This window comes from Chiloscyllium plagiosum, unplaced genomic scaffold (genome assembly GCF_037043375.1).
Source record: "Chiloscyllium plagiosum isolate Xiang-an unplaced genomic scaffold, Cpla_swu_hap1 HiC_scaffold_19, whole genome shotgun sequence".
NCBI lineage: Eukaryota > Metazoa > Chordata > Chondrichthyes > Orectolobiformes > Hemiscylliidae > Chiloscyllium > Chiloscyllium plagiosum.
Genome location: NW_028270157.1, coordinates 33,257,400 through 33,285,268, shown reverse-complemented (window position 1 = coordinate 33,285,268; position 27,869 = coordinate 33,257,400). Strand labels below are relative to the sequence as shown.

Genomic DNA, 27,869 nt, shown 5'->3' with positions numbered 1-27,869 from the left:
TCATGTATGATCAAGCCAATCAGCATTCTTAGGAGCTTTGCACGTGTGCACATCCGTCATTTCGTGGCATTCCTTACAGCGGACCACACAACACCAGTGAAATTTACATTCACATTTCGTCACTCGCATGACACGGGATGTGTCATAGCCCCGTCCACAACACATCACTTCGCATCCATCCATTCCTCGAGAGGTCCTGTTACATACTCTGCCTGCTGTACCCAAAGAACCTGGCAAATAAGGGATAAATATCACAATGCTTTGCAACACTGAAAAAAGTAATTGATAGTTGACATAACATTTGCTTTTCACATGAACAGCCTACAGCATGTTTGAATTGCTGAGCTATATGAACCATGATAAAGATTATATTTCTACTGTTTTTTAGTCCAGTTTTCAGTGTCTGATTAGCATGCAGCTCTCTGATATATGATAGCACACAAAGAACACCGAACTGTCACCTGTCATTCTATGTGATTGTGAATGATTAATGAGGCAATTTATCTCTACTTTGCATTGTAATAGAACATAGAACATAGAACAATACAGCGCAGAACAGGCCGTTCAGCCCTATATGTTGCGCCGAATGTTAAAATTGACAGATGATCCATTATAAAAGCTAAATATTTACTGAGCTTATTATAAAGTAAAATGGTACCTTCTCTGATGGAAAACAATGCACAATTTAATTGCATAGGAAAACAAAGACTTTGATCAGTTAGAAAAACATGTGCTCAAGGGCAACTGAGTTCAATGTTTCCTTGAGTATGTGTACATTTTCCTGTTCAGTTACTGCCCCCCACCCCACCTCCCCTGAAGTCTCTTGTTGGATTATATACCGGTGTTCAGTAGAGCCCTCTGGAATCTTAGCCATTGTTATTCTTCACCCAGGTACCTAACCAGTGAGTTACAGCTAGCTCATTATCCATTGAAATCTGAGACCCATCTTTCTGCTCACTGATCAAATCATGTGTGCTTTCCAGCAGTAGTCACTGGATGGTAATTGGAAGTGGCAGCTTTGGCTAGTCAGATTGAAATATTCCTATTCGCTGAGACTGAGATTCACAAATGCAAGACAAACAGAAAGGACAGCCAGCAAATTCCCTGGCTTGCATGGCAATACCTTTACCACAAATTCAGAAAGTCGTATGAACTAGTTTAAAATTCTAGTTATCATAGAGCTTGCACTAATTAATTATTTAAATTTATACATACAGCATTACATTTTTGTGTCTTTACTCAAAGTTCAGCAGAATTGTCATTCAATTATAGTCTTGGATATTTTGTTCATGGGTTTGAAATTGATCAATTCCAACAGTGTGATAGTAACAGATAGTTTTCACAGCTATGACTTTGATTTTAATTTGGGAAAGATTTTTACTTTCAACTCAAGTAAAATGACAGTAAACTAGGAAATGTCTCCAAAAAGAATTTGAAGTACCATGTTGTGAAGTTCAAAGGAAAAGAATCAGCTGGCAATTTGCTGTGTGCCCATTTTGCACTGCTGGTCCAGATCAACTGCATTGCCAATATCTTATTACCTGCTTCACTCTGCTTTTTCAAATGATAGGTACTGAGGCAGGTACTGCTGATAACACAGCAGATGAAGAAGACTAACAAAACTACTTTCAGTGGCAAATGGGACCAGATTAGGTTAGGATATCTGGTCGGCATGGACAAGTTGGACCAAAGGGTTTGTTTCCGTGCTGAACTTCTTTATGACGCTATGACTCTAACTCACAATTATATCATCCTGATAGACAGGCAAAGAATGTCTTACAGAGGCATCATGGGCATGATCAGGTCAAATCTCTGTCGAGGATTCATTCTCAAATTTTACAATAATTTTTAATGTTAGCTGTTAATTATAGTTGACTCATTTTCACTGGGAAATAGAAGGGTGAAATACATTCAGTTAAAACCTTTACATTAGAATTTGACAACAAACTGCTCTTTTTGGAGTGATTTTAACTCATCAGTTAAGAACGCCTGAAACACCTTTTTTTTCAATTTCTATCTATTTTGTAACTTCGTGAATTTCTCTTCATTACATCATTGATCTTTTCGATTCCTCAGCTAATATCTCAAACTTTACAGAGTCCACTGCTAAAGAAGAGAGTTACACCACTTTTATTCTTAAGTATAGCACTTACACATACTATCATTTGTTACCTCAATATGATGTGTTATCAAACAACAGTTAAATCAATCAAAAGAAGTCTCTGAAAACTGGGCTGTGAGAAGAATATGCTTCTAATCCATAGTAGCACATCTAAGCCATTTGCACAAATTGCATAATTGAATGACATGAGTAATACAAACAATTTAAAATGCATTGAACTCTAAGCACAGGAAATAAGATTCCTCTTCAGATCTTTATTGCATGCAAAAATCAATTCAAAACAAGAATTGAAGGTGGAATGTGTTAGAAGACAATGACATCAAGAACTGATTTTGGAAAAGATATGTTACTGGTTGCACAGTTTGTTTTCACCAGAATCCAACCTTGAAGGTAATTAGGGTTAGGATTAGCTGAAGCAAAGCTCATTTCAGAAAATGTGTATTTTCTATTATAAACATACAAACATTTAAAGATAATTTCAGTTGACTTGCAAGTCTCCATTATCAAAATGATTTCATATTACCAGAAATTATATGCCTATTGGGATTCATATATGAAAACACAGATTATTGGCAGGGAGAAAGTGAGGACTGCAGATGCTGGAGATCAGAGTCAAGAGTGTGATGCTGGAAAAGCACAGCAGGTCAGGCAGCATCCGAGAGGCAGGAAAATCAACATTTCAGGCATAGGTCCTTCATCGGGCAACCTCATTCCTGATGAAGGGCTTGTGCCTGAAACATTGATTCTCCTGCTTCTTGGATGCTGCCTGACCTGCTGTGCTTTTCCAGCACCACAGTCTTGACACAGATTATTGGCAGAGGCAGAAATGTGTCTAGGTAAGAAATGTTGAAATGATCGACCTGATCACATGTCATCGTAATATGGCAGTTTGAAGCCCTTGACCAGAATCAGTGGATCTTCTAAGTAGACAAATTTGTAGGACATTGTCACTGAGAACCAAGCTATTTTTATAACAGCTTTAAAATGTTGGATGACCATTTGAAGAAACAATTGGGCTCTGTGATCAAAGAAACTCATACCAAATTTTGACACTGGTGTTTGTGTAACAGATTGAAGAGAAAGAATGATTGGTATAAAAATGGATCAAGAGCAAAATGATCTTAGATGGCTGAACAATGCATAATTGGAACTCAGATTTCCTGTTTCTTTTGCAAATATTCTTTTGTAATGTATATCATTCTTGGAAACTCAAAGCAAAATGCTATGGATGCTGGGAATCTGAAATAAAAATAGAAAGTGTTGGAGAAACTCAGTAAGTCTGGCAGCATCGTTGAAGAGAGAAACTCAGTTAATGTTTTGAATCCAATATGCCTCTTTTCAGAACTCAAAGAGTTTGAAAAATTGCGCTTTTTAGGCTGGAGTCAGAGGGAGAGGAGGAGCAAGTGGAACAGATTGTGAGGATGCTCAGAGCAAAAGTCATAAAGATAACTATTGGTTGTGAAGCTAAGATCCCTGCCTAACAAAGGGAGCAACTGAAGATGTTAAAAGAAGATGGGTCTGTTCTGCCAAGACATGCATTAATAGTATGTGTGCGCCTGTGTATGGGTAGGCGTGGTGTGGATGGTTGTGGTTGGAGGATTTATGAAAAATCAAGGATACAGAGGTGTCATGCTGTGACATTGTGAAATTCAATATTGAGTCATAAAGTCATAAAGTGTCTATGCAGGAAATGTGTTGTTCTACCAGCTGGTTTTGTGCTTTGTTGGAACATTGCAGCACGTCCAAGGCAGAACTACTTGCTTGGGAGACAGTGGTTTATTGAAATGGCAAGCAAATGGAAGGTTGGGTCACTCCTACAGACATGGTGGAGGTGTTCTGTAAAGCGGTCACCCAGTCAGCATTGGTGTCGTCAATGAAAAGGAGACCACATTGTGTGCAGCAAATACAATCACCTAGATTGAAAGAAGTGAGAATCTGCTTCACCTGGAAAGAATGTTTAGGCCTTGGATAGTAAGGAGGAAGGAGGTGAATGGGTAAGTGTGACACGATGTGTGGTAGAGGGAAGGTGCCATGGGTCAGTGAGGTAATGTTAAGAAAGATGGAGGAGTGGATCAGAGGGAATGGTTCCTGTGCAATGCTGACAGTGAAGGGAAGGAAAAGATATATTTGCTGCTCGTATCCTACCAAAGGTGATGGAATTTTTACCCTTTATACATTTTCATCTTCCAACCACTACCAATGGCAACACCTTTGTTCTCATTTCTCTGCACCTTCTGATGACAATCTGTTCTATTTGCTCCTATTCCTCTTCTCCCCCAGTGGGGTGTGGGGTGGTGAGGATGGGATAGGTGAACACAGGTAGAGGGTACAACCTGGTTGGTTGATGGGAGGAATGAATCTGGTTTGTATCTGGAGAGGAAGGGTCGATCAGAGGAATGGAAGGCAGGGGGAAGGGCTGAGAAGGTAGTCAGGGGACGGGAAGGGAGGTTTTTTGAAATTGGAGAATTCAATGTTGAGTCCTCTGAGATGCCCAGGAGGAAAATGAGGTGTTGTTCCCTAATTTGCTTTACAATTTTCCAACCCTTTTCAGTTATGAAGAAAAGTCATACTAGTCTTAAAACATGAACTGTTTCTTTCCCTCCACTTTGCTGCCAGACCTGCTGTGTGTCTGCAGCACTCTCTGTTTTTACTTATAGTATTCTTGGGTGGTTCTTGTCTGTTCTGAACAGATGCAGCATCACTTTTACAGTTTGTAGATGAAAATAATCATTGTGGCACTGAGATTTGTTGTGGCTTTCCTGCACTGGGAGACAGAAGGGCACTAAAAAAAGCAATCACACTACTAAAATGCAATAATTCAAGTTTCAACCAAGCAAAACAAAAAGAGCTATAAATGCTTATGCCTAGAGTAAATACATGAAGGAAACTGTGGATTGTGGAACCTTTAGGACTGTGGACTGTGTGAGTGCTGGCTGCCCACATAACTCTCACCAAGCCGAGCCAAAGTTAAATGTTCAAGTTTTACAAATTAGACAGAGAACCAACCCAAGGGCACTCTCTCTGGGAACTGATTTCTGAAGCAGCTAGAATTGGTTTTAAAACTATACAGCAATGAAGCAGATTATTGTATTAAATTAAAGCTTTTTAAAATGTCAAATATTTTGATTAAATTACAGGATGGAAACATTGACTATAACTCTTATAATTTTGATTAAAGCCTTTGACACAAACAGCCTCAAAAATGTTGTCTTTCATAAATCTGCCAATACTGAGTGTGTTGGCAGTAGCTGTGAAAGTGTGGTGCCTGAGTGGCTGTAGTGTCTGAGCTTTGCTCTCAGAAGTTGCCACAGAATGAGCAACTTTGCTATTAGACAGTTAATCATCACTTGTGACTTAAGACCACAGAATTGCTCTCAGATTCCAAACTCAATGGAAAGGTGAGTAAACACCATAAAATAAGGCTGCATCTTTTTGGAATAATCATAGTGCAATTTTTAAAAATTCAGCAAATAAAACATTGAACATCAGTGGAAAGGACTATTGGCTTCTCCCCTCTAGTGATTTCAGGAGTGTACAAAAACCTCACTAATGATAGACACTCCATTGGTATTTGAGAGCAATAAAAGATGAGCCAGAGATCAAAGAAAGTGTGTTTGAAAACTCAGTAAAGTGAATTATATAGATAGAATGACTCATGTCTAACAGGCCATACACTAGCACCTATCAAACATACAGTGAGATAAAATCCTAGTGAGTTTGGTGATCTTATTGCACAGTCCAGTATGAGAAGAGGTACCTCAACAGTCACATTGCCTAAAATTACCTCAGTCAGTACCAACCACAAGTTGAACTTGAGAATATATATTTGCATGGCTTATTCCTCTTTAATGCATTCTGGTTTTTTGTTCTTTTTGATGCTCGCAAAGAGTGAATGGGTCTGCCAGTTCTTCCCTAATAATAAATACTGAAGTTCTGTTGTTAAGCAGATCACAACTTGGGAGCTGGCTGTATAAAGTTGTGATCTGTCGGTATTAGCCAGGGACTATTACTGCAGTGTGGAGATGATATTACACTTTCATTCATAAATCTGAAACATCAAGGTCAGCCATGGGCTTAAAGGTCTGCTAAATGCTTGCCTGTGTACTTGCTTTTCGAAGTAGAATAGAAAACTATGTTGCATTACTTGACCAGAGTGCTCTGTGAATCCAGAAGAGTTAGTTACATGATAGATGCTAGCTAAATTACTTTTCTTTGATAATTATTCACGAGCACTGTATGCTGAAATAAAAAGCATATATGTCAAGAGGATCCCTGACAGTCACAACATTCCTTTAGCCATTTCACGCTCCTGGATGGTTAATTGGCTGGAGATAGGATTACTGAACCTCAGCACTACCTTCAGTGCTGTTCATTGCTGGCCAGCTGCTGAAGCTTTCAGGATTAGATATCATAGAATCCCTACAGCGTGGAAGTAGGCCATTCAGCCCATTGAATTTACAATGGCCCTCCAAAGAGCAGCCCACCCAGATTCACACTCCTAAGCTATGTCTGCTAATACACCTCCCTTGCACAACCCTGAACACTATGGGCACGTTAGCACATGGCCAATCCACCTAACCAGCACATCTTTGGACTGTAGGAGGAAACCCACGCAGACACAGGAAGAATGAGCAAACTCCACAAGGACAGTTTGCCCAGGGGTGGAGTTGCACCCAGGTCCTTGGTGCTGTGAGGCAGCAATGCTAAAGACTCAGCCACCATACTACCCAATAAATATGGGGTAGGGTTTCCTGGTGGGGACATCATGGAAGCCCCATGGATGGCAGAGGGAATTTGAATGTGGGGAGGCAGGCTGGGAGCAGTGAGGAGTTTGCAATGGTAAGTTTTGGCATACAGAGAACACTCAGCGGGGAAAGACCTTGGGAGTGGGAATATCTGATTCAGAAATGGGTGTGTGTGTAATGGATTTCCTTGTTCAAAAGCCGAGCAGATAACATACAGGTTTCACCTCCACCACCCACTACCCCTCATCACTTAGCTCCTCACACTGGCTGAGAATTTGAAGCTGGGTGAAACGTGGTCCAAAATTGAATTATAATTGACCACATGAAGATTTAATTAGAGTGAGCGTGGGCAGTTTGCCCCAGGAACTGTAAAGTTGCAAACAGTTTAGGGTGGATAAGAAGCAAGGACAGCTAGAGAAGTTTTAAAATCCCCCCCATCCCCTGCAAATCCATTGGCAGGGGACTGTAAAACAATGCCCTGTGAAGTGTACCTGCTACTAGAATGTCAGAACAGCAGTCAATTTGTGTGAAGCAAGGTCCTACAAAGATCCTATGTGACAATGATCACAGAATTGGTTTATTTTATTAATGATGTTAATTAAGGGATAACTATTGTTCAGGAAATCAGGCATATTTCTCCTGCTTTTCTTCATTATAGTGCTGTGAAATGTTTTATCCAAGAAGGATGACGGGCTTTCAATTTAACATCATATCCAAATGGTGGTAGCTCTGACAGTGTAGACATACAGTCAGGCAGTACTCTAACTGCATTCCCTCAATGCTGCACTGGAGTGTCAGCCTTGATACTTATGCTCAAATCCTGGAGTGACACCAGAGCCAAAAGCTTTCTGACTTAAATGCAAATAGTCTACCAGTTAAGCCATGACTGATACAACTATAAACTATTATAAAATAGGTATAATTAAATAAAATATATTAATTATGGAATAAATAAGGTTTAAGTGCCAATACTGATTGATATCTAAAGAGCATTCATACGTGCGTCAGCTTCAGAAGTGATATTTGCCCTTGCATTAAAGGTAAACATGTACAGTGTAAAGTGAATGACACAACATGAATTGACATAGAAATAAAGATTACATGCCAGAGTTTCTCACAATAGCTTTAAGCAGCTGTACATTAAGTCATGAGTCTGGAATCAGCTTGCAAGTATATAATAACTAAAGGGTTAATGAATAGTGAAAGTTGCTTTCTCTGTTGTTATATTTATAACAAAAAAGAGTAATAATAGTAGGCTGATTTCTCAAAGAGGCTTCTCACCTTGTAAACATTTAGACACAGCTTGGAAACATCTCCTTGCCCCTCACTTTTACCAACCCACATTCTGAAATCATGGGATGTCCAAATATCTGCCAGTGATATTATTCAGTCTCTAGCTGCAGGCAGCAAAATAAACATTCTCGTAATAGGATACTGTATCATTTATAGTCATGAGTTATTCATCCAGGGAAGGATTCTATATCTTATCTGCATTCTCTTCAGTGTAAAAGTTGGCAGTCATTTGATGTGGAGGAACGAGTGACCAGTTTACAGACATTGGAATGTTCAGTACTGAAGATGACCATATTCTTAAAGTAAATAGGTTTTCACTGACCATACTGTGCAACAGTTAGACATTCATTCTTCATTTTCACTCTACCATCAGCACTCAGGAATGATCAAAGCTGATGTGATTTCTGGTGCTTCTTTCATGAGGTAGAATTTTAAATTATAGTTAGTCATTTGACATCCAGCTGTTACTAGCCTTAGAATCTTGGAAAACCATTCTCACTCTTAAGTCAGAAGGGTGAACGATTTGAACAATCTATCCAGCATTATATTCAATTGCAATGCTGAATGCTAACACTGCAAAGAGTTGAAAACATTAGAAATTCCCAACACTGACTTTCTCATTTTCACCACAAGTTTCAATCTGACATTTTTTAACTTGAAATTGAACTTAATTTGATACTGCATTGTGAACTTTTTCAACATTCCAGTAGTACATTAGAGTATGAAGTGAGATGACATAAATTTTTAAAGTTATGAAAGAATGGGGCTTGGTAAACAGAAGCACAAATTGACAGGTCTAGAGGTGGGGTTTACAGTTTTAAGATTAGATGCAACAGACTTCAAACAGAAAACAAGAGAAACATCTTCATATATTCAATTATTAGGCTGGAGGATTCACTTCTTGGAATAGTGTTTAAAGTAGAGCTGTGTCAACATTCAAGATTAGAATGAGTCTGCAAGACTGGTGCAATGATTCCGCAAACTAAGTTATTGCCTACAGCACAATACTTGGGGTAGGGAAAGAGCAGAAATCTGATTAATGAACTCTTGAAATTCAGGCATGGAAAATATCCACCAAACAGCAGACTTCCAACATTGGAAATCTGCTACCAGCATTTTTCTTTCTGACTGTCAGACCCAACAGACCAGCTTTAAAATTAACTGAAACTGTGAGGTCTTCCACACTGTCATGGACTGTGAGCTTTTTTTATGACCATTGACTGTCAGCAAAACTGACAATTGCTGAGAGTATGAACTGACTGCAGAGCAGTGAGCAAAGAAAAGACAGAGCTGCTTCTCTAATCAGAGCTTCGTTCTCTCTTGGTCTTTCCATTCTTCAAGTGACAGAATCTGTAAGTGGAGAACATCAAGGGCAGGTACCTGTAAATTGCACTTGTTATAGTCCTGAAAGACTAAAAGGTTGCTCTCTCCTTAGTGAAAGAGACGATGGGTGATGGTTTAACCTGATGGTCATCATGTGTCAGGCAAGGCATGAAGTTCATGGTAGCCTCAAAATCAGTCATCCACCAACTGAGCTAACCAGATTCAGAGTAAGACCCTGCAATTGGAAATTGCTGAGCAGTTATTTTGCCCTGCCCTGATGTTAGGTATTCTGGTTATGCTATCATCCGTCACTTTGAGCAGATGATCAAAGTCCAGTCAAATCCATTTGACATCATCTAGAACGCTGATGATAAGAAGCTAAATAAGAAAAGAAGAGGCTGAGACCCTGAATAAAGTGGTTATGGGAGTCTGGATCAAGCTGGGGGAGTGGGGCGGGGGGGGGGGGGAGGAATGATGAAAGTCTGTATCAGGCCAGCTGTTATCCTCAATGTACAAGGTTCTCTGTACTCAAGAGTGGGAACCCATCCTGGGATTGTCAATGACAACACTTCAGGACTCTTCTCTTGGTTTAATAAAATCCTGCACACAATCTATTGATTGGGGGAATCTATGATAGGCATAATGATATTTAAGGCTGTAAATGAGGGATCCAATGTTGGGGAAGATGACTATCTTCAATCCCACAGTGTAGTACCAAACTGAAATTTGAATGCATTGGTTCTTGGCACAGCATATAATTAAAAATTCAGATTTTTTTCATTCATATGTACAATATTCATCTTTGAAAGTTTTGTGTGTGTCTGCGCACCCCTGTGTGCATGTTTGTGAAAATGTGTGTGGTGCCAAGTAGCTTGGTTAAAGATTCACCTCGGTCATCTGATACGCTTACATTGACTGTGTGGATAGCTGGAGAACAGAATATGGGAACCGGAAAGTAAGTTCAATCACATAGCACTGACATAGTTTGTTTGAGCCAAAATAACTGTTTCATAATGTACCATCTATATACATTTATAATCATTATTTTTAACTGGCTTGCACAAACATTAATATACATTTTGGATGAGAAAAGGATTAAACCTATGATGTTTAGTTTTACAATTACCAGGTTTCTAGACATGTCCAGTTTTTGGTATTACACCAGTAGAACATTCCATTTTCTACCCACAATACATTGTTGCCAATTCTTAACAATTCTTTGCATTTCATGGTTCACTGACTTGGTGTCTAGCAGATCTGACTGTGAAATTTGTCTTTGACACATTAGAGTTCTGTCAGGTCAAGTGAAAGTATAAAGGAAAGGCAAATCATCAGCAGATGTTGTGGTGGAAATATTCCACAGACATTCTTCATTTTCAACACATTTACTGCTATTTGTAGGTAATGAAGCTAACAGATGTCACAAAATTAGATTCAATATGAAGACCATGAATATCAAATGTTCATGAATGTCATAAATTTCCCTTCAATCTTGTTGGTATAATTTTTATACCCATAGCCATATTTGCATAATCATGTACTGCTTAGAATGTTTTAACCTAACCAACTGTTACCTGTGTCACTGAATAATTAAAACTCTGACAGTCCTGTAAAACACATAAAGTACACATTCTAATGTCAGCTAACTTTGACTGTTACAGAAAAAGAAAAAAAATTGTTGAGTGAAAAACTTCTCTAATGAAGTAATATTTTCCTGCCATTCCTAAAGCTGCAGCTGTATTCTGGCACAGTAGACAGAAGATTGTAATATATTCTGATGGATTACCACATGACTTTAAAGAAAGCATGTGTGTGCCAACAAAAAGTGTGAGTAAAACAAAAGCATGAATTTGCAAGATGTTATGCAAACATTTCCAGGGAACACTAATGTTTGCTTTAGGACTGTAAAATTTGCAGAGACGATTGAACACTGTATACTTGCCAGGAGCTGTGTAGACGTAAGCTAGTATTGGAAGTACTGCTCCTACTGTCAAAAGACTGCCACCCACAATCATTTAGGACAAAACAGGGTTAAAACACAAACTAATTTCCTTTTGTTCAAGAATTCACCACATTTAAAACTATTCAAAACTTGGGATTTTAGATGGAGTAATAAAAAGCACTGGAAGCCTATTTAATCTGGTCAAGTTCAACAGCTATTTAATTTGTCTATGACGAAATGTGCACTAGTGAGTACATGAAAGCTTGTAACTAACACAGCATAGTATGATTGCTGAATCTAAATTCATTGCAAAATATTTACAAAAGCATTTTAAGATTGAAAGGACTATGCTCGGGTTATTGTTTGATTTTCATTTTCCATGTAACTCTTCCTGTCCACTCCAAATGCCCTTAAATTTCCCATATTGGCTTAATATCATGAAGTACAGAATGTGCTTTTATAACAATAGGATTAAAAATGTCAATACTTCTAGTCTATTAGATTAGATTACCTACAGTGTGGAAACAGGCCTTAACAGTTCTACACCGAGCCCCCGAAGATTAACCCACCCAGATCCATTTCTCTCTAACTAATGCACCTAACACTATGGGCAATTTAGCACAGCCAATTCACCTTGACTGTGCATCTTTGGACTGTGGGAAGTAACCAGACCACTCAGCGGAAACCCACACAGACACAGGGAGAATGTGCAAACTCCACATAGACAGTCACCCAAGGCTGCAATCGAGCATGGGTCCCTGGTGCTGTGAGGCAGCAGTGCTAACTACTGAGCCACAAACTTATATCAAAAGAATTCATGGAACTCCCTTCCAATCAGATGCTGGATGTACCTACAGTTCAAAGACTGCAGTGCTTCAAAAAGACAGCTCATGACCATTTTCTCAATGATAATTAGGGATGGGCAATAAGTTTTGGCCTAGACAGTGATTCCCCACATCTTATTAACAAACTGTACATATACATATATATAGCCTGCCTCCTGTCTTAACTATTTTACATGAATATTATGAAAGGTAACTGCCCAACTCATTTTCTTTAAGGAAGCCAGAGGTAGCATTCATTGAAACCAAAAGCACATCAACATTTCAACTAAATTATCTCTGTCTGCTTCACCCAATGGACAGTTTTGCCAATTAAGTCCAAAAAGCAAATTTGTGTTGAACATTAAGATGTTTTCTTATTTTCTAGTAAATGCTGCATCACAGGAGGAATGTTATGGCTTCTTACTATTGGCACTTTCTACTAGCTTCAATACTTCTTGTTTGGGTATGGTATGGTTTAAGTGCACTGTGAAATGTCTTTTACTTTGTGTAGTAGCACTCCTTGTTCCTCTCTCAGAAGATCAACGTTAGTGCAGCAATGTCATTTTTCAATTACTGCTCTGGAATCATAATGAATTAATATTGAATTGAAGGTCATAAAGCCATCAATTTTTATACCACACTGCCAATTTGAGTCAGATGCAAACCAAGTCCCATAGGAGAAAACAAATCATCGAAGAAATTCTGGTACAAAAGGCAACATATATGAAAGGATATGTACTGTAACGTAAAAACAATGTTGTGTTTTCATGAATACATATAGAAGTCCAGTCTAGATTACATTGTGATAGCAGCAAGCAGAATGGGTTTATATTCAGTAAAATATAATACAAATAGTGTAGTGATGGATTACCTGCTTCTTTGTCCATGACACAATAATCTGGTGAGTTCTCAAAGTATACTAGGTCATTTTTTGTTGGCTTTTTAAAGTTCTTGTTTGCTACAGTGAAACCAGTCCCATCTTGGTTCATGATCACCTGGATAGCCCCATTATATTTTCTCCGCAGGTAATCACCAGTTTTTTGAAAGTCTGCCATGGCAAGCCAGCAAGTTCGCAAAGTACATGATCCACTAACTCCATGGCATTTGCATTCAAGTTTCAGGAAACGCTTGACAGCCTGCAAGGGAAATAACATAGTGCCTTCAGTTCTCACCAACAATACCACTGAAAAGTCAATTCACTGGAGACATCAGCACCAATAATCAAGACATAACAAATAAATAACTGGCACCAGGTGAATCTAACTACAAATTAAGCAATATTACAATTTAATTGCTCAAAACTGTTGCAATTTTATTCCAGCCATAACCTAAGACAAGAACAAAGTAGAAAGTTGTTCAAATCCTATTGATCGTGGATTCATGTGCAGGAATTACAATTGCATCTACTCTTATTAAAAATTTAAAGTATAGTATATATTTTTTCTATGTCTGGTTCTCACTGGAATCCTGAAAATATTGAGTTTGAGGAACAGGATGGTTTCCACCAAGAGTTGTTACTTCCACCGTACTGACGTTCACAGGGTTGTCAGCAACTTTCCTACCCACAAGACTGAGAGATAATTTATTACAATGAGCTGATCTCTTGTCTAACCTATGGGTGGAGAATTAATTAATTGTTATACTTGGCAAGTCCTAAAGGTTAGTCACACCACCCCTCCACCCGCATAAAATCAGAGCACTCTAATTCTGTCGTTGACACCAGAGTGTGATTTTAAACAAAACTGTTGATATTTTGAATAAAATTAGTAACAGTTTATTAAAAAGAGAAAAGATAAAAGTTATTAGCTTATCAAGGTTCAACCCTTTGTCAAAACTGACAAAGGGGCTGCAATCAAAGTAATCTTTTTCTTTTCAGCTGTTAGTTTGTTTCTTGTATTTTATGCATCTTCTCAGATTTATAGTGCTTTAAGTTCACCCTCCCCCTCTGCTTTTAATTTGTATTGCTAATATACAAAGCTACTTTCAGCGAGGAAATGAAGTGGGGCAACTGGACAAAAAACTAACTTTCAATCTTTTTGAATTTATGTAAAAGTTATTTTAATGTTTCTTAGTGTTGCAAACCCAAATACGGATACTGAAAAGAATGGAAAGGATGAACTGGATTGATAAAGTAGCAAATAATGAAGTGCTGTGGAGAGTAAATGAATAAAAAAATTAGCTGAACATAATTAGGAAAAGACAGTGACTGGACCGATCACATTTAAGAGAGAATGGCTTTGTAAGAGGTGTTACCAAGAAACGATTTCAATGAAAAAAATAGAATGAAGGACTGTCAATATAAGGCAGTTTGAAAATTAAAGCAACCACTGGCAAGTAAAAAGTCTGACATAGTATAAAGAGACATGGAAAGACTGTTAGGAGCCAAGGTCCTGCTTTCAGGTAAGCACACATGATGATAATTACTGCAGTAAATGTATTTTTCTGTCCTGTGCAGAATAATTATGTGTTTCTGTCAATGTGATTAATGCAGGCTAATGTACATCCTGAGGAGTACCTTGCCTGACTGGCCACAAATGTGACTGGTGGAGAGCTTAGTGAAGAAGTATGGTTGGGATAAAGTGGGGCAAACTTTACTTTTAATTCAACCTTTTTAAAGCTAACATTGGATCTTTGATGTTGCCTTTGGATGCCTGGGGTAGGGAAGACTTTGGTAAGCACATCAATTCACAAACACTTTTTAAAAAGTCATTATTCCATTTATGCAATATTGAGAACGTGTTGCATATTTTTTATAATTGAAATTAAAAGAATTTTGCATATATTTTCAATTTTGCAAAAGCACACTTCATTACCAAAACAAGCACATAGTCTCTATTTAAAAGAAGCTGAAGCATAAGAATGAACAAACCTTTCTGCCAGCTCGGTTATTATGAAGGTTCATCAGTGCCCTAGCATCCTTTCCTTTCTTTTCCTTGGCATCCACAAATGCTTTAGCAAAACTAATACCATAGTCAATATTATCACTGCATCCTCCCCAGTCAAAGGTTCCTTTGTTGTCCTTGGATGTGCCTTTCTTCTGAGGATCACAGGAACAGGAGCTGAGTTCTCCCTGACTACAGGCTCTTGTTATGGCAAACACAACTCCTGCAGAGGAGATGGCATAAACAAAGGCTGCTTCTCTGCTACCTGTATCAGAATAGCACAAGATAATTGGTTAAAATGCCTCATGACACAACACAAGCCCACGTAAACAGAAATGAATACCCACTTAAAGGATTTTATTTACCATCAGTATCCCTTTTCTACATTCATATTATTTTTTTCTAATTGATTTTGAAATTGACCATGTATTCAAAAGATCTGTATCTTCAAAAGTACAAATACTTATGGGAAATTAAAAAATTAAATATTGTTCGACAATGCAAACACAGGGAACATAAAACCAGGATGCATTTTTGTGTTTAATTCTTCTTCAATTTAGGACCCAAATTCTCTCAATTATCTTACGTCTGTCTTTCTTAAGTGAAAACATTTCATAATTCACTATTTTGAGAAGGCAATCCTTCCGTGGTTTAGGGTTGTAAATGCATCCATATACAACTTTAATGAAGGCATAGAAATAAGTTAGGATTTAATTCAAGTCACCATTTCATAATCAGAACAAAACAATATCTCACACAGTTGGAGTAATATTTAATTATATAACAATTGTTGGTTAAATAATAGTGATCAACAACTTACATTGTCACAAGGATACAAATTAAAGGAGGAGGAGTACACCATGCAGTTCGATGAGCCTGCTCTGCTATTCAATACACTCATGGTTGATTTTGGGTTTCAACTTTGTTTTCTGCCCACTCCTTATATCCCCGATTCTCTGAGAGATTAAAAATCTGACTATCACAGCCTTAAATGGTTCCTGCAGAAAATGCCAATGATTGGCAATCTTTTTAGTAAAATATTTTCTCCTTATCTCAGACTTAAAACGGGGCTCATGTTCCCTGACACTGCAGATTGTTAGTCCAGCAAATCAAATTCTACTCACCCATCTAAGTTTATGAACACAAGAGTTCATTTGTGGGTGACCTCACTCTGGCCTAGGAGGATGCACAGCTAACAGTACAGGTTTTGACCTGCCAGTTCTTCTTCACATTTCTCAGCTATCTTTGAAAAGGCTAGCAAATAAAATATAACTGCAATCTAAAAAAACATCGCCACATTGAGGAGAACGATTTCAGTAGTTGTGAAAATAATCATATCTCAGGACGGTGGTGCGGCTTTAGGTTCCACGTTTTACGTACTTCGAAGCATGACTCTACCAAAAAGCGTGTGGTCTCTGTCCAAGGTGTTACAGTTCCAGCGGTGATGACGGAATTGATGCTGACATTCTGCAATCCACTCTTTAGCACCATCTCCAATAGACTGCATCGTATCAGGATGTTTGTGACAAAGTTGTCGCTGTCTGCTCACTAAGCCTGGGATGTTGTCGCAAATCACTCGGGTTCCAAGGGCACCCATATACCTGTCAGAATTGATAGAAATGATAAAAGAAAGTCATATTCTGGATATGTTTAAAAGTAGAACAGATTTTTTTTGCAAGTTGCAACCAAATATGATTAAATGCTGTTAAATCACATATTCAAATCACCTCTCCACTCATCCCCAATCTCCCCGTTTTATTATTTTCCTCTCTATCTCACGACCCCCGCCTGATGCGCAACCTCTACTAAATGAAAAGTAACTAAGTCTCAAAGTATCAATCCATATTGGAAATATCTACTGTGGTTTATTAAATTGGGAGTCAGAAATCCTGTTGTTGTGAAATTTATTCACTGGAGGATCTCTTGTCTATATCATATGGAAAGCATGTTGCTTGAAGTTGAAATATTGTTATCTGTTTGGCATTCTAGATAAAGGCAAGAAGTCATTTGACCTGATCATTTAAAAAAAAACTCCCAATTCCATGCAGCTACCGCAACTTAGTAGCAAATAGAAATATTATTTCTATGAAGCTGCTGCTCAATTGGAGAAAAATGTCACTCTTTATTTCTAGTCTTAATTGAGGGATTGTATAATTCTCTCCATGTTTTCTTGGCAGGACAATAGGGCTTAATGATACTTCAACAATGATTGCTGCAATATTTAAATCGAACCTTGGAAATCATTGATACGTCTTTGGCAGTTGTTACCTGTGGTTCTCATTGAACTTTCCCAATGGTAGGTAAGGATGGATGATAAACCAAGAATGCATATATTAAAAAAAAAGACCCCATCATCAAACTGGGTCCCAAGAGTTTCAATCCTTCATGCTCCTGATGTGGAAAAATGTAAACAGGTTGATAGCTGGACCATAGTAGTACTGCTGCCTCAATATTTGACTTTATAGTAATCATTAAGGAACTGGTGCACTTGAAGAGATTCATTGTAAGGCCAATGGTGTCATTCAGTTTCCTGACAACTTGTTCTTTTCCCCCGACCAAGCCAGGTCACTAATTAGGAGGAACGTACAAATAACTCCATGTTGTTGTCTTTGAGAAAAAACCCGACTTCAAATTTTAACATTGATTTGATGAGACAGCTATTTGCAGGTCATTATTCCAAATGGAAATAAAAAGGTGATTATTTGAGACTTGAGCTTTGAAAATCTTCACTTAAGCAGCTAATGGCCTGATAATTTGAAGATGACAGAATCTATTGTATTTAATCATTGTATAGGATTTTCTGCAAAGACCTTAAAATTAAAAATAAATTCATTTCTTCAACCTATGAAGATATGAACCTCTGATAGGGGAATGGGTCTGGGTGGATTACTGTTCGGAGGGTCAGTGTGGATTTGTTGGGCCGAATGGCCTGTTTTGACATGATAGGGATTCTTTAAAAAAATCTATAGACAGAGAATGTAAGAATGCAATCTTAATGAGAGTATTTTTTTCTACCACATTCAATGATCCTCAGTAAAATAATTTGATCTATTTTTATTTGATAGTATGAGTGCTTCCCTGAAGTGGAGCATGGGGATGTGTGGAAAAAGCTTATTGTCGGATGAGTTCAAGATTTCTGCTCTGCATCTAACAATGATGTAACTAAGCTGCCTGGAACCACCATAATTATGTGACTGGACTCTCAATTGTCCCATTCTCTAGTATTGATTCTCCCCTCCCTGACAGTAGAAAATAATGCAATCATGCCCTAAAAATGTTCTTAAAGCAGAAATTGTTCTCAAAGCCAGAAGTAAATGGTTGGGACAGACCAAATTATACCATTGCATTTGGCTATATTGACCCCAAAGAATAAAAATTCTATAATATTAAATAAATTTTATGACTTATTACAAGAAGCATAAAGTGTGAACCTATTGTCAGTACAGCATATGTGTCCTGATACAGTGCTGAAGAACAGTAAATCTCCTCCCAATGTAAGTTCCTGAACCTGATCATTACATTATAGAGAGGTTACTGTCCTAAGAGATGCGGAGGTGCTTGTGTTGGACTGGGTGGACAAATTTACCTTAAATTTACCTGGAACATCTCTGACACTTCCCTCCCCTTCCTGGACCTCTCCATCTCCATTAATGATGACCGACTTGACACCAACATTTTTTACAAACCCACCGATTCCCACAGCTACCTGGATTACACCTCTTCCCACCCTACCTCCTGCAAAAATGCCATCCTGTATTCCCAATTCCTCCACCTCCGCTGTATCTGCTCCCAGGAGGACCAGTTCCACCACAGAACACACCAGATGGCCTCCTTCTTTAGAGACCACAATTTCCCTTCCCACATGGTTAAAGTTGCCCTCCAACGCATCTCGTCCACATTCTGCACCTCCCTCCTCAGACCCCACCCCTCCAACCATAACAAGGACAGAACGCCCTTCCACCCTACCATACTTCGCATAAACCAAATCATCCGATGACATTTCCGCCACCTCCAAACAGACCCCACCACCAGGGATATTTTCCCTCCCCACCCCTTTCCACCTTCCGCAAAGACCGTTCCCCCCGTGACTACCTGGTCAGGTCCACGCCCTCCTACAATCCACCCTCCCCTCCTGGCACCTTCCCTTGCCACCGCAGGAATTGCAAAACCTGCGCCCACACCTCCTCCCTCACCCTCCATCTAAGGCCCTAAAGGAGTCTTCCACATCCATCAAATTTTTACCTGCACCTCCACCAATATCATTTATTGTATCCGTTGCTCTCAATGCGGTCTCCTCTACATTGGGGAGACTGGACGCCTCCTCGCAGAGCACTCTAGGGAACATCTCTGGACACCCGCACCAATCAACCACACCATCCTGTGGCCCAACATTTCAACTCCCCCTCCCACTCAGTCGAGGACATGAAGGTCCTGGGCCTCTTTCACCACCGCCCCCTCACCACCCGATGCCTGGAGGAAGAACGCCTCATCTTCCGCCTCGGAAAACTTCAACCCCAGGACATCAATGTGGACTTCACCAGTTTCCCCATTTCCCCTTCCCCCACCTCACCCCAGTTCCAAACTTCCAGCTCAGCACTGTCCCCATGACTTGTCCTACCTGCCTATCTTCTTTTCCACCTATCCATTCCACCCTCCTCCTTGACCTATCACCTTCATCCCCTCCCCCACTCACCTATTGTACTCTATGCTACTTTCTCCCCACCCTCTCCCTCCTCTCATTTATCTCTCCACCCTTCAGCACTCTGCCTGTATTCCTGATGAAGGACTTTTGCCCGAAACGTCGATTTTACTGCTCCTCGGATGCTGCCTGAACTGCTGTACTTTTCCAGCACCACTAATCCAGAATTTGGGTGGACAAAGTCAGAAGTCACATAACACCAAGTTATAGTCCAACAAGTTTATTTGAAATCACTAGCTTTCAGAGCAGCGCTCCAAAAGCTTGTGATTTCAAACAAACCTGTAGGACTATAACCGGACGTCATATCACTTATGACTTCCTAGACTAAGCGGGGAAACTGGAGAGGCAGTGGCCAAGTATTATGGCCATACTATTAATCTTAAGACTGAGGTAATGTTCTGGGGACTTGGGATGAATCCCATCACTGCAGATGGTGGCATTTGATTTAACATATTGTAGGAGTCTGGAAGTAAGAGCCTAATGCGTACAATGTTGTTGATTGTCAGAATAAACTATCTGGTTCATTAATGTCCTTTAAGAAAGGAAAGCAACCCTTACCTGGTCTGGCCTACATGTGACTCCAAACCCACAGCCATGTAGTTGACTCTTAATTACCCTCAGCCAGCAATACTCACATTGCGAGAATGAATTAAGAAAAGGAAGTTAACAATCCTAGCTCTTTCTGATAAATTGCAATGCTACAAAAAAGGTGGAGGAAAATAATCACTAAATATAAAAATGGTGGGAGAAATTAATATGTTATCATTTAAATAATGAAACAAGATACTGCAAGTTAGGAAATAGAGCTTCTTTCTGCAGTTATTTGCCTAACATATAAGTCATTGATGTCAACGTTCTCAATGTCAGCAATATATAATCATTGATGCTGAAAATGAGAAGACAAACAAAAACATTCTGTGAATGCATTCTTGTATAGTTGTGGCAGGAAGAGCCTTTCACATCAAAATAAACTTTTGGAGAGCTATCCCTGAGATTGCTGTTTGAAAGCTAAACTTGCTTCTGACATAAAGAAGATAGAAAATAAAAATGAACAGAGCAGAACATCATTTTGTGGTGCTGTGAAATTCTATTTTCATCTTTCTTCCATTTGTTCTTCTATCAAGTTTTCTATCTTGAACATTTTGAGGTCCATATTAAGGACTGATACAGAACGTATTCCATTAAAAGGTAAAATCAAAATTTATCCATGATACTTGATGAATAAATGAAGATATAAAGAACGAATTGAGGATTAGGAAAGAGCTATGCGTTAAGTACAAATACTACAAAGGAGTGCATGATATTACTTAGGGACAGAAGCAGACTATTCAGCTCTCTTGAATCTACCATGCCAAACAATATGATTATGGCTGATCAAACACATTAATGTCTTTTATTCAACACATGCCATAACCCCATATGCTATAGGTAATCAGAAATCTATCAACCTCTACATTAAACATACTCAAATACTAAACCTCCGCAGACCTCTCTGGCAGAAAATTCCAAAGATTCACACTCATCTGAGTAAAAGATGGTCAGATGAATTGGCCATGCTAAATTATCCATAGTGTTAGGTGCATTAGTCAGAGGCAAATGGGTCTGGGTGGGTTACTCTTTGGAGGGTCGGTGTGAACTTGTTGTGCCAAAGGGCCTGTTTCCACACTATAGGGAATCTAATCTAAAATCTAATTTCAGACCTATATGGTATTCTCTTAATTTTAAATGATGCACCCTGGTTTTAGACTTCCTATCTAGGAGAAACACCTTACCTTTTTGCCTAATCTCTCTTCTTAGGACAGTCTTGCCATTACAGGAAAAAAATTCTCATGAACCTTCATTGTGCTGTCTTTATGGTAATAATACTTTTCCTCAGATAAGAATACGAAAATTGCACAAAGTATTCAGGTGCAGTCTAACCAGCTCTTGTACAATGAAATAAGATGTCACTTTCCTGTTCTCAAACCTTCTTGTAATAAAGGCCTATCATTCTATTGACATTCTAAATAACTTACTGCACCTCAGTGCCTTGATAACAAGGACATTTAAGTTATTTTGGAAATCTATACTTTCCCACCTATTAGCTTTTGATAAATACTCTGCACATCAGTTTCTCCTACCAAAGTGGATATTCTTATGTTTTTTCACATTATATCCCATTTGCCACGTTGTTGCCCATTCACTAAGCCTGTCCAAATTGTCCTGAATCCACTTTACTACTTCCTTATATCACACATTGTCACATAGAATGTATCATCAGAATAAGAGGTGATCTTATTGAACGTTACAAAATACAGTATTTAAAGGGATAGATGGGCAGACACACATGAGTTTCTTCTAAGAAGGAAGTTAAGAAGTCTAAAACCAGGTGGCATCATTTAAAACTAAATTAATTAACAATAGGAAATGGAACAAAGAGCCATGCTCTTCTTAAATTTAGCTGAGAAAAGTTACAAAGTTGCTCCATAAACAACAGTATGGGTTGATTTGGCCAAATCACCTGTTTCTGTGTCACTTTCCCAATGTTCTCCTATTTTTACACATAGCTTTGTATCATCAGCAAATATGGAAATATAACATTTGGTCCCTGCCTCCATTGTTATCTATTATGAACAGCTGGTGCCCAAGTACTGATGCTTGCATTACCCTGCTAGTCACAGCCAGCCTATGTGAGAATAACCCATTTATTCTTATTCCCTGGGTTATGTTAGTTAGTCAATAATTAGTCCAAGCCAGTATATAGAATTGAGCTATGCTAAACCTGCGAGCAAGATTAGTCAGACCACATTAGAATATTGATTGCATTTCTGATCAGCGTATCATAAGAAGATTATGGAGACACTAAGGACAGTATAAAGAAGTTTCACAAGGATGAATACCAGAAATTGACAGGCAGACTGCGTCTCTTTTCTCTTAAAGAGAGAAGGTTGGGGGTTGACCTAATGTCTTTAAAACAATGAGAAGTTTTGATAGAGTGGATCCAAAGAGAATGACTCTTCTTGTGGAGAAGAGAATGGCTATGGGCCATCATCATCGAATAGTCACCAAAAAATCCAATAAAGAGTCCAGAAAAAAAAACTTCTTTATTCTAAGAGTGGTGAGAATGTGGAACCTGCCACCACAGGACGTAATTGAAGCGAATACTACAGAGGCTTTTAAGGAGAATCCAATCAATTAACAAGGGAGAATGGAATGAAGAGCTATGCTAGTAAATGTAGGTGTGGAAATTTAAGAGTGGATCTAGTGGAGTATTATCACCAGCACACGTTATTTCGGCTGATTCGCCTGTTTCTGTGCCCTTTGTAATCCTGTGTAATACCATGTAGCTAATTATTAGTTTAGATTAGATTCCCTACAGTGTGGAAACAGGCCCTTCGGCCCAACAAGTCCACACCGACCTTCCGAAGAGAACCCACCCAGACTCAATTCCCCACATTTCCCGCTGACACAATGCACCTAAAACTATGGACAATTTAGCATGGCCAATTCACCTGACCTGCACATTTTTTGGAACCTGCACATAGTATTTGAAATATCAAAACATTCTTAAGTTCAGGTACATAAAGGTGGCGTCTGATGGAAGGTCATATCTACTTGGTCTTGCTCTATTCAGCTGCTGGACAAAGTTCTTTACAAATAGCTGTTCCCAATTTTGATGAGCTAAAGTTTGAGTGCAATTTCGGTCATAAAGAACTCATCAATTTAGGACTCTTTTAGAAGATTGCATAAACTTCCAACTTTGCTTCATCCCAATTACTTGTAAAAATTTTATAACAGTTTGCTGATTTTTTTTAAGAAATCGAAGATTTGTTTCCTGACACATTTGCAAAGACAAAGTGTTTGTGCTTACAGATTGAAGGAGTTTACTTTTAGTATTTGGCGAGTCGTCATTGCTAGGTTTGTGGGTTGAGCCGGTTGCAAGGTCTCGAGCAAAACGCCTATCGCCTATCGTTTTGGATGGGCCCAGACGTTTGCCATCGAGAATGACAGTGTCTGAGAGCAACTCTAAATTATTAGGATCACAGCACGTGTCATGTAAATGCTATTTTGAGATTTACTCCCTGTATATCTGCCGGCATTTTCATTCAGAATCCCAATTGATCGGCATTTAATTTGACAGATTCAAATGAGCACTTCAGGGGATGGATTCGGAACTATTAGTTTTCAGCTCCGTATGTATGGGCTGAGAGGTGAGGGAACTGTTACCAACAAGTTAAAAAGAAAAACAGCAGGGCAAAGCGTTGTGCAGATTTGAAAAAAAGTTCTTAGATGTGTAAATCCTCAGCTTCACAACTCACAATGTCAGAGTAGGGCAAACATTCGATCATTTGTTTCCATCTGGGAAGTATTTACTGCGGGGCTATTGTACGGTCTTGAACTCCTGTCTGTCCAAGTTGTCTATTCTATCCCGTGAAATGTGTCGTTTCTCTCAACATGTTCATTAAGATACATCGCTTGTTTGTTGCCACTGGTCTCCTTTACGAGTGAATAGCCTCACCTCAATCCCCAAACCTTCTGCCTGAAGAGGAGAGATAGTAGTGCAAGAGACAGTCTGTGAAATATTGTGCTTTCGGAGTGTAGGCACATGGGCCAACACTGGTGTTCCACAACGCGCACCCAACAGGTTTGGAAGCTAAATAAAATGTGGAAGTTTGAACTGGCCCTTGTTCAGAAACTGAGACAGAGTATTGACTTTTCAAATAAAGAGTGGGGGAGATGGTAAAACGAGCTTTAAGTACAGGAAGAGGTGGCATTTCGCAAGCTATTTCTGTTCTCTGATTATTTTCACTTGCAGCAATCTCCAGGTTGAGAGCATTAGGACCGCGAGGAAGTCGAGTGCGTTACAAACTAAAAAGGCGTAAAAACCATCAGATTGCTGGGCAGGGACGGGAGGACCGCGGTGTTTAGGGGTTATTTATCTGCAGTTCTTCAAACACAAACCTACTAAAAGTGAGGGACTTACCACCATGACGAGCAGACCCGAGGTGCGAGCCAGACGCAGATCAGGAACAGGGACAGCCAGAGACCCCGGAGCAGGGAGTTCATGTTAAAACGCTGCAGTCCTGATCCCAGTCAGATCACACATGGCTTGGAGGAGATGTTCCATCGATTGGCGTTTTCAGATGAGCAAGCGCCAGCAACACAGACGGAGCGAGTGTCTACTGCCTGAGTCCAGGGAGCAGTTCACCAACATTACAAACGGGGCAATGCATACCGCACGGCCCGTTGTAGTTTTGCCAACAGAAGCATTTGGTAAAGTCTGGTGCCTGGTGCACTTTCCAGTTACTGGACTTGCCTTTGCTTGTTGTGGGACATAGCCGTGTTCATTTTTGTTGGGGTTGGGGCTGGGGTGAGGATGAGATTATCAAGGCTGCTGCCAGTCCTGTGGTTCCGTACGGGGTGGGGCGAGCATGCCTTGATGGATGAAATGATTTAGCGGCAAAACCTCCCTAATCCGAGGCGTCAGCACTTCATTATTTTCATAGGAGGGACCAAACTCGTCAGCCTTTAACTGGACTGGACTGGATAGTGGGGCTTCCCATGAACGCCTTCCAACCAAAGCGAGGAATCAATAATATATTGGAAATTCTTGTGGGAATGCGATTGGGAAAACGAGGTTTCTGTTGGATGCGATAGAGCTACAATGGGCAAATACAAGGCGCAAAGGGACAGTGCTCCTGCCATGGTCTATAGGGAGCTCACTATAAACTCCTCGACCGGAATAAACTGTTAAATACTCAGTTTTGGGGTTAGACTATCATCTCTATAGTTCCTGATATAATGTGTACTTTCAACTAATGGGGATTTAGCAATCCCTAAACTAGAGGGTGTTACATGAATTAAGATCAATAACTTGATTACTAAACGGGACTGATATTAGCGGAACACAAATGAAGTAATTGCGTGAGTTTTTAATGCTCGCATTGTTGACATTGATTTCGCCATCTCAGAGAAAGGGAGTCGGGGTGTGTGTGTGTGTGTGTGTAAAACAGAGTGTCAGTTGCTGTCAGGTCTTTTGACCTTGAAGAATATCCCGAGGTTTTGGCAAAACTCATTTTTCGATCAGTCTTTGATCTCGGTTTTGAAAAAGGCCAACATTCCAGGTTCTGACAATGCGGTTCTGTGTTGCTGATGGAAGCCGTGATTACAAGGGTTGGTGAACAGCCTTGCTGAAGAGGCTGGTGAGTCAGTGCCCACCTCTTCCCAACCCAAAACAACCTACAGGGCACAGGCAGCAATCAGCGGTGTAACATCCATGACCATCTCAAACCACTTTCACGTAATCGTAGAACAGTAGTGTTAGGAGGTGGTTTATTCAAACCCATGAACAAGGAGAGAGAGAGAAAAACTTGTTTTAACATCACATGCAAGTGTCATGTTCGATTAGTATTTATTTCTTGACATTAGGACAAGGTCACTTCCCACCAAATAGAATACATGTTACAATCGTCCCATATCACATTATTAAATCCTGGGACTCCGATTAATTTCTTCCCCATTGCAAAACCTTAATCTGAAACTAGTAAATCAACATTAGAACAGACAGACATGCTAGAACCAGGCATAACTTCAGATTTCCGTGGGCTAATAAATTCTTATCTGTAATAACAGAATAAAATCCACTGGTTTCTTGTTACATAAAAGAAGACATTAAATGCGAATAGTGAGGCGCAGTTTCCTCTGATCAAGTTGCCATGTTTAGATTTGCTGAAATGTTCAGGCGGATCAGAAAAACCAAACAAGTTAAAGCACCAAACCTTCAATAAATAAAACAATTAGCGAGCTGTAGTTGCCTAGATTTTGCAAATGGTCATTACTGAAATCACAGAATGTAGTCTTAGGCCAGTCACGCGTTGCTGACCGTACGGCCAATTTTAAACGGAGTCCGTTTAGTTTACACCTCTCGCCTCTCTCAACAGAGGGTTTTGTCTATATTTATTGAATTGCTTCAAAATGACTCCCATGATTTGGAGATATAGAATGTTTAGACATATCAAATTAGATGCTACACTATGATGCAGAATGGTTGGACCTTTGGTGCACAATGTCATCTTCGTTCTCAAGGAAACTGTACCATTCTTTTACAAATAAGTTTAGTTTCAAATAAATTCGCAATTTCCCTTCTGGCTGAAGGTCAGCATAATCAGAGGGAAATCGAACACATATTTTGGGGTAATTTCGGTTATGATGAAACGATTCAATTAAAGCGCAAGGTGAAATGTATTTTCTTTCCTTAAAGTTCATCACCAGCAAGTCGGCAAGCTCTTTGCCTGTACACAATCTCCAGACATTTAAATCAAATGTTCACTGCTTTGAAACCTTGAGTGTTTTGCCAATGGGAGTTTTGTGTTTAGAAAGAAGCTTCAAATTGCCAAACTGGTGCAGCCTTCTTCACAACAATTCCAATAGGTTTTTGATTTTGGAAAGGGGGTGGAATTCTGCGTTTCCATCACTTCAATAATGTATGTCTCAAAGAAGAAGGTTCCCTCGGAGTGCAATTAATGGATTAAAGGGCTCCTTGGATTTCAGCATCTTCCCTGCAGAAACCTCGACAGTTTCTTGCTCATTTTCTACAGTATTCCGGGTCTCAACAATGGAAAACGGAATGAAGTAAAGCTCATGTATTGATTAATAAACTGTTGGGAGATTAAGTCAGAATAGAGAGCCATGTTTAGCCCTAGTCAGATTATAGTCATGACCGTTGCAACGTGTTTGAGAAACGGTTTCATTTATTATCGCAGACGTTTATAGACATTTGATTTAAATGTCTGGAGATTGTGTACAGGCAAAGAGCTTGCCGACTTGCTGGTGATGAACTTTAAGGAAAGAAAATACATTTCACCTTGCGCTTTAATTGAATCGTTTCATCATAACCGAAATTACCCCAAAATATGTGTTCGATTTCCCTCTGATTATGCTGACCTTCAGCCAGAAGGGAAATTGCGAATTTATTTGAAACTAAACTTATTTGTAAAAGAATGGTACAGTTTCCAGGTGTTCCCTGAAACGCTGGACATGTTCCTTCGAAAAGTACATCT

General features: G+C 39.3%; 1 protein-coding gene across 1 annotated transcript; it reads right to left on the bottom strand.

Annotated features, from left to right (window-relative positions):
* wnt2 (wingless-type MMTV integration site family member 2) lies at nt 1-25,038 on the bottom strand. Its single transcript, XM_043708836.2, has 5 exons — nt 24,794-25,038; nt 16,512-16,732; nt 15,119-15,396; nt 13,121-13,385; nt 1-230 (listed from the first exon to the last, which is right to left on the bottom strand). Exons 1-5 carry the CDS (start codon nt 24,874-24,876, stop codon nt 1-3), a joined length of 1,077 nt encoding a protein of 358 aa, XP_043564771.1. The 5' UTR covers nt 24,877-25,038.
* Nucleotides 25,039-27,869: the final 2,831 nt, after the last annotated feature.